This window comes from Nicotiana tomentosiformis, chromosome 2, assembly GCF_000390325.3.
Source record: "Nicotiana tomentosiformis chromosome 2, ASM39032v3, whole genome shotgun sequence".
NCBI lineage: Eukaryota > Viridiplantae > Streptophyta > Magnoliopsida > Solanales > Solanaceae > Nicotiana > Nicotiana tomentosiformis.
In genome coordinates, this window is record NC_090813.1 from 143,810,179 (window position 1) to 143,818,182 (window position 8,004).

At 35.3% G+C, this 8,004-nt stretch overlaps 1 protein-coding gene across 1 annotated transcript; it reads right to left on the reverse strand.

Moving 5' to 3' along the window:
- Window positions 1-1,320: 1,320 nt before the first annotated feature.
- LOC104119435 (WD repeat-containing protein 55) lies at window positions 1,321-7,768 on the reverse strand. Its single transcript, XM_009630950.4, has 15 exons — window positions 7,577-7,768; window positions 7,413-7,445; window positions 7,228-7,292; window positions 6,560-6,647; window positions 6,375-6,447; window positions 5,457-5,563; window positions 4,432-4,474; window positions 4,273-4,329; window positions 3,864-3,940; window positions 3,733-3,781; window positions 3,557-3,603; window positions 3,390-3,463; window positions 3,115-3,170; window positions 2,876-2,996; window positions 1,321-1,914 (listed from the first exon to the last, which is right to left on the reverse strand). The coding sequence occupies exons 1-15, from the start codon at window positions 7,678-7,680 to the stop codon at window positions 1,844-1,846; spliced, it is 1,065 nt and encodes a 354-aa protein (XP_009629245.1). The 5' UTR covers window positions 7,681-7,768; the 3' UTR covers window positions 1,321-1,843.
- Window positions 7,769-8,004: the final 236 nt, after the last annotated feature.

Genomic DNA, 8,004 nt, shown 5'->3' on the forward strand with positions numbered 1-8,004 from the left:
TGTTTTGCGTAGCGTCACTTGGGTTTCTATTCTACCAAGCTGGGTATTCCCTATTAAGTACTGCAGTACCATATGAATTAACAATAGTAATTTACTTATGAATTAATAGAGTAACAGTAGTAATTTACTGGGGAGAATTAACCATTGCAAATGCAATTTGCAGAATTTTTAATGACATCCAACAATAAAAATCCCGCAAAGTGATGACGTACACGTAATAAATATTGAGATATACCTGGTATTCTTTCGTTGTAACCAAAACAATTTGTAAAGTACAGTACTTATATGCTTAGTGGCAATAACATATTTCTTATACCGTAGAAAGCATAAGGGCGTTCTATCACACATATAAATTAGTTTGGCTTTCTTGATCCATTTTCTTTCTGTGGTTACGTCGTTACAAGATTTTATGTTGGCTTTATTTCGAATAGTAATTTCATATTTCTAGATCTGTTCTCTTAAAAGAAGACAATATAATAGTTCTAACATTTAAAGTACAATCTCTAAGAACTAAAATACGATACCTCTTTAAGAAACTATGTAATTCAGCATCATTTTTAATATTTTCACTTGAAATATTTGACTGAGATGATGGCTTAAAGATGTACATCATTTATGATTATTATTTTTCTCACATGGAAAATCATAAATAATTTACATCTTTAAGTCTTATCTAATTCGGATTCGAGCCAAGTAAAGCCCATCAAAGGAGAAGCACTCCCTACTAGAATTTTTTTTATTTAATGTTTAGGGCTCGTGCCTTGTAGTCGAGACCTGAAATTTGGTTAACGGTAGAGGGATCTTATCTATCCTACCGCACTCTTTGGTTATTATATTATTTATGAGTAATCTTTTTATTCCAGGGTTTCAATTTTTTTCCTTGAAATGGTATCACATAAAATCAAACCTGAGGATTCTGATTTCATAAAATAATCATTGATTTGGATAGTGCTGAACGTAATCAAAAGATACGATTAACCAAAGTCAGCACTGAGTAAAAGTAGTGGGAGGGGAAGTGAACAGCTAACAAACTTTTTTATTGTGTTCACCCTGCAGGTTACGCTAGTCGTAATATTAGACGCAGGAATATGAACCAGAACATGCTCCAATGCTCCTAGCTGCCCTGCCATCTTAAACGTAGGGAAAAGGTATTTAAGATGAATGTTTCATTTGTTTTTAGTGTACTTGAGCTATTTCTGCTGATAACATTAAGAATTCTATTGAAAATGTTTTACCTAAGTAGCAACTTCACACTAAAGATGCTAGGATACTCAAGTAAGTTAAAGCCTACTTGCTGTCATGCTTATTGAAGAAGACATCTAGTATCACCCTCTTGGGGCTATTATTGAAGATTGTAAATATTTGCTTGAAGCCAACAATGTGACTATTATACATATCTGGAGGGAGGTCAATAGATAGAAACCCTCTCTCTACAGGTACTAAAGATTCCATTACATGAATTTGAAATATGGATATATTGATTCCTCCAAAGATCAACGCACCCATACTACATAAGCCTATCAACAGAATTAAAACTTATCGCATCAACATCTCTCAAAGAAAATAATTAAAGCTAACCATTGGATTCTCCAAAAACTTGTATAATACAAGCCTCCAGAAGCATCAGAGACCTCCAGATCAAATTAATCAGCTTCCTAAAATATGTGGAGGAAACACTGGAGCAGGGGAGGGAGCATCACTTTTAACTTATACCTCTTTTCTATCCATAGTGGCCAGTTCACGTGACAGCTACACAGGAAGCACTCAAAATGACACAATTGATGAACTATTTTTGCTTGAATAGCCATTGGTTGTGCCCTTCCAAGGTCAATGAGACATTGAATCATAAATCTGAAAAGAAATCGCTCGAAGTCCCAGGATCTTTCCCTTTATTTACATTTTTCTTCTTGCTCCCTGCAGAAAGAGCAAAAGTAAAAAGTTGAGGGACAGACTATTTTTTTTTAACAATGTAGAGGGATAGACAACATGGCAAGAGATACATATGAGGGGCAGTTGAGAGTAATTTTTATTGTGTCATGGTGATTCACTAAGCACCTAAAAAGATCTACCATTCTGTAGTCAATTAGTCTAGTAATAAGGTCGAGCCTTGGTTACGCAAAAAAAAAAAACAAGACCTTTTACAGATCATTGAAAGAATAGCAGTTATCTTGCTCCACCAGTTATGAGTTAACAGAGTTCATTACAAAGTGGTTAGAGAGCAAACAACATTGAGCAGCAATTCCGTGTTCTCAAACTCACAGAAACAAAAAGTGGAGCCCTAAAATGTACTTCTCGAATGTTAGGGAACTCATCTATTAGTTCCTCATCCGGTATGTGTCAGAACTAGTATAACAATGGAATAAAAATACTGAAAATGACATCAGTCAATGAACTAATAAATTTAATACCTTAAGACTATCTACTTACCAAACAGTAAAGACTAGAAAAGGTACACTTATGCCTTCACATTCAAAATCCTTTAATATTTATTGATAATAATAAGCATGAACAACGCGACATGGATGTCTTGTTTGAATACATTAATGACGATAATAATATCCGTGACGGTTCCCTCAACCACCAGAGAACAAAGCTAGTACCTAAATCAATTTGAAAGAAAATTCACGAAATAAAGAACTTTTTTAAGATATAGTACTCTATTTTATAGGAAACAGAAAGAAAAAGGCATGAAACTTGTATATAAACAACTTTGACAAGGGGACGAAACACAAGCTTTGGGAATTAAACTTGTATTAATAAGTAGGGAACTTCGACCCCTATACCTTATATCTTCCAGTCACAAATGTCATATCCTTTACCAGACATGAAAGACAGAATAATTTCCCCATTCAGGAATGTGAAATATTATATATACCTTTGGAAGATTTTGGAGCATTATCATCAACATCCATCCCATCGGTATCACTGTCTTCAGCAGCTGAATCATTCTTCTCACCATCCGCAGAATCTTGCAGCAACTCATTCAGATCCCACAGCTAGGTAAAAAGGAAAAAGGAGCAACAGAACCATTAGTGGTCCAACTTCCTAACATTCACAATCTCCTTGAAAATTTCAAAGACAATATTGCAGGGGATAACAGAGATATTTACAGACTTTCAGTAACTGGTCGTGTGATGCACTTCCAAGATACTTTTTATCATGAGAAAAAGCTGCAACATCATAAGGCACCACGAATGGGAAAATGTCAATACAACTTATAAGTACAAATTATTGAAGGATGCATATCTAAGCAAAGCCAACAAATAGAAATGTGAAGTATAGAAGTATAAAGCTGCTGGCAATGAAACACTCCATTACATGGGCACATATACAGATTCAGCTGTCAAATATAAACTACAAAATTCCAAATTTTCAACTTAAAATCATACCAAGACGCTCAACAGGATATTCTGAATGCTCGGCAATTGGCTGAATAATCCTGTTTGGTAATACGCCAACCAGACTACACCAAAAAGAAACAGTGTCTCAAGGATAAATTTGAATTTTATTTGTCAAATAAAATCAAGTCTTGTACCACCATAGAGAGTTTTCTCACCTGATAATTCCATTCTCCGACCCAGTTATTACTCTATCTTCATCAAGCTTATCCAGAAGGAAAAAGAACATTTTGAGTTTTCCATGTATGATTATAAAGCTAAGTTTAAGTTTAACTTATCGGGAAAAGAAATTACTGTAGATACCCTAATCAAAAAAGTTACAGTAGACACTTACTTTCAGTAATGCATCTATAGAGTTCGGTGATAGATCGATAAAGCGATCACTGAAAATCACAAGAAATGGAATATATTGGAATCAACTCCAGACAAGAAGTTCAAGAGGTGAAATAGAAATAGGAGAAATACCTGCAATCCTTGAAAAAACCCCATGAGTAGAGTAACAGAGTTCCAGACTGAGTACCACATATTACTTTTCTACCATTCTGATGACAAAAATGGGAAAAATAAATGTAATACACCAAAAGCGAGTGAAGCATGCTTAGAGACAGTATTCTGTGGATAACAATTGAATAGAAAATATAAAGAAACATAAAGATGAAAAACCCTCTAGAGTCCCCATACAGTATCACCACAACACAGTAAGAATTAAGTTGACCAAAAAAAGATTTAAAGGAAAAGAATTACAATCACATTGACCCTAGCAAATCGGATGCAGATAATCAAGTACAATACAATATTCAAAGACATGGAGACATGGTCTTCAAAGCTCAACAAGAGAAAGTGTAAGGCAAATTACATACAGAATAATTATTACCTTCATAATCACCACAGAAAGCAGCTCTTCTTCAGAAAATTCAGAACGAGTTTGGATCTGAAATTGAGATATGGAAGATGTATCAATTTTTAAAGTGATGAGAACTAATGTCAGTACATATAGTTTTTATTTCAAGAGCAACCAAAAGGATTGCATTACCTTATTGCTCCTTAAATTGCATACAGTAAGTGTCCCATCGCCACTACAGAGAAGAGAGAAGAGTTTGCAATTCAGATAATTGCAATGAACATAGAGAAGAGTTTGCAATTCAGATAATTACAATGAACATCTTAAATTAAACTTCATGAGCATGAACTGCTTAAGATGAGCCAAAGTTAGCAGCACATGAGCCCGACCGTAACAGAATAAAGAGAAAGTTTATCATTTTCCTGACGTAAAAGACATTCTAACATTTTTGGTGGTTAAACATTTTGCTGAAAGAAAATATCTAGAACACAAGCCCTACAGTTGGGAAAAATAGCAGAACACTGGGAAAAGAAATAATGGAGCACTTGAACTCTAATTCTAGCATTGTACATAAACCAGGAATAACCAATTCAAATAAATCTTAATAATTATGACCGCATCAAGTGAACAGTACAGCACGAACCCTTTCACCTTTTGAGAAAAAGGTAGTAAAAAAGATGTCCAGGATGAAAGAGCAACAAAAATCAGCCTAAAAACTGCCTGCAAATTAGATCAATGTACACAAAAAATAGACTTAACAAAAGAACAGCAAGGATCCTGCTTTTCCTTTTCATCGCCTTAGAAAATGTCAATTCCGTGGTATCTTCTGAACCAACAGAAGATTTGCAAATCCTCGTTCCTCCTCGCACGTAAAGAGTTAGATCTAGTACCAGCGTATTACTTTCCACTAATTACAAACATGACAAATACAGCAAATGCTAGCTACTCAAATTCAAAGGTAAAACCAGCAAAAGAGTCATATCTAGCCATCTCCTAGTAAGGATGATAAGTCAAACAGGATGGTTTTTTTTTGTGTGTGTGTGTTGGTTTTTTTTTTTTTTTTTTTTTTTTTTTTTTTTGTGGGGGGGGGGGGGGGGGGGGGGTGTTTTGAAAGCTTTGAGTGCCTCATCCTCACTTAATTAAAGATCTCTCAAAAATAGTTACAGTTTACAACCACTGAGTGCATGCATGCTTTTGAGAGAAAGAGAACTAATTACCTTGTTGCCAATAGTTTCATGGAATCGGCTGCAAAAGTAATGTCTGAAATGTATTCTTCCTGTGCATTAAAAGAATTGCAGCAGGAGCGTTGTCTGGTATCCCATACCTGCAAGATAGATTAATAATTCAAGATAGTATGTGGACTATTGACTGCAATCTTGATGGGGCATTCAGAAAGACCAATGAAGCTCTAAATTGTAATATAAGTAGCATTATGGCATAAACATCTGTTCTTTTATTTGTCTTTATAACTCAGCCACAGAATTAAAGAAGAACAAAAAAAAGCAAGAGTGAAACAGTGATCATGAACATGAAGGAGCCAAATTTTTTAGTAAGGAACGTGAAGGAGCAGTATTTACACATGCACTGTATTGAGAAAATAAGGCATCGATGCTTGAACACTTGAATGTTTTGTTATTCAAAATTCCTTTTAAAAGAGAGAAAGTTTATGATTCCATGCACCAGGTTCGCAAGGTTGCTGACAGTACAACTCGAAGTAACAGTGGTGAACGGACCAGTTTGTCTGCACCTCGAAGCCATTGCTACATTATATCGATAGTAAATCAAGCAATCTAAAATTGTGTGATAAACAAACAACTTAACAAGAACGGTACAGTTTGAGTCAAGAGATTCTATTTGTATAAGCATAATATTGACATGAGATGAGTTAAAATGGAGTAACATAGTCCGAGTATTTATATAGCCAAACCCAACTTGTTTGGGACTAAGGCGCAATTATTGTTGTTGTTCCTGTTATTCAGTCAAGTTAAATAGTGAATGACAGAATGCTGACTAGTTTACTAATAACTTCAAAATTCCCAACTTGAAGAGAACCAAAAAGCATTTATATTTTTAGAATCCTCAATTAACTTAGCCTTCTTCGGTTAGGAAAAAAAAAATCAATACACTGATTTCACCTTAACGCATCCGTCATCGTCTCCAGAAGCAATAGTTGACTCCGTCAAATTAACTATTCGATTAACAGCAGCCCTGAATCCAAAAGTGACCTTTCTATGAGAACGTCTAAAGAGCAATATTTTTAATAAATGTCTAACTCGAAGCTATTACATGTCATCACTAACACTTAAGTTATAGAACTCACTCATGGGAATTCTCCAGGCGAACAATTTCTGTGCCGGTCTCAACATCCGTTGCAAGAATAGAAAAATCCGGAGATCCCGTCACAATTGCTGTACCCGTATTCGGTTTAAGCAGAAATAAATCAAATTAGCAGTAACCACTACATTGAAGCAAACGGAACAAGAAAGTAACCGAAGTGATAGAACCAAACAAAAATCTGGCTCAAGAGTTCACCCCCACCCCCCCCCCCCCCCCCAAAATTGAATACCTTGGTTCTCTGTTTACCAAAGTCAAAGTAGAGGTGCTGGAAAATGAGAGTTCCCTAGTTCATTTTAGTGTTGGTTGTCCAAATGATAGAGGATGTCAATTTGCACAAGTTGTTGCAGGGGCAAGTGTAGGCTTTGAGATATGGATTCTGTTGAACCTAGTAGCTTTAGCTCAAACCCTGAATATGTGCTAAGAAATCCACTAAATATGTATGAAAAATTAAATTCACAACACAAATTAAAAGCACTTGAAGTCACTGTCCTAAAATCCAGTTATGAGACAATCCAGAACTCATAATGTTCAAATCCTGGATCCACCTCTGGGTCATCGGCAAGCAAATACTTTAACCAACAAGAAAAAGAACACGTATTCGAATTACAAACAACTAAAAAAGGACCAGCAGGGTATGTTTAAATAAATTACCACGGCCCTCGTTGATAAACCGAACAGCTCTACATGATTCACTATGAGCTTTAACTTCTAACAACCTATTATTGAACAAACCAAAAAAACACATTTGCACAATTCAGAATAAACCATTAACCAAAACCATCCAACAATGGACTGAAAGAAGATAAGAAGGAAAAAAGGGGGAATTTTATTAATACTTTTGGGCCGGAGAATCAGCAATGTAACGATACCTGCAGAAGACAGATAAATTTCAGTAAACTTTCATTGTTTGGCGCAACCCAAAACCAATTAATTTAATCAACTAAAACTCAATTACAAACTAGTTGGATCTAAGAGCAGAGAGTTTGTGACGTGAACATACAAGAGGAGGTCACCGGAGATGAGACCAGCAGCAACGAGGTGATCCGATGGATGAAAATCTATGTCAAATGGAAGCTTCCCAAGGTCTATCTCCACAGCAGCCATGATTTCGCCGGACCCAACTTCACAAGGGTTTTAGGCAAACTAAAAATCTTTGAAGCTTAAACCCTAGTATTAGTACTAGTACTAGTATAATGGTTGTTTGGACTGGAGAAAATAATGTTAGAGAAAAGCATAATTGTTTTTCTTTTCCTTTCTTTTTCTTTTTTCGTATTTTATTTGGGATGGATAAGTTGTTTTGTTTTTAAGAGTTAAATGTTTGAATTTGGATACAGATTTTTTGTTAGAAGGAAATTTGGATACATATCTAGTGGTGGTACATGTACCCAATCAGTGCATTTAAAAAAACATTGTCGACTATATGTGTGT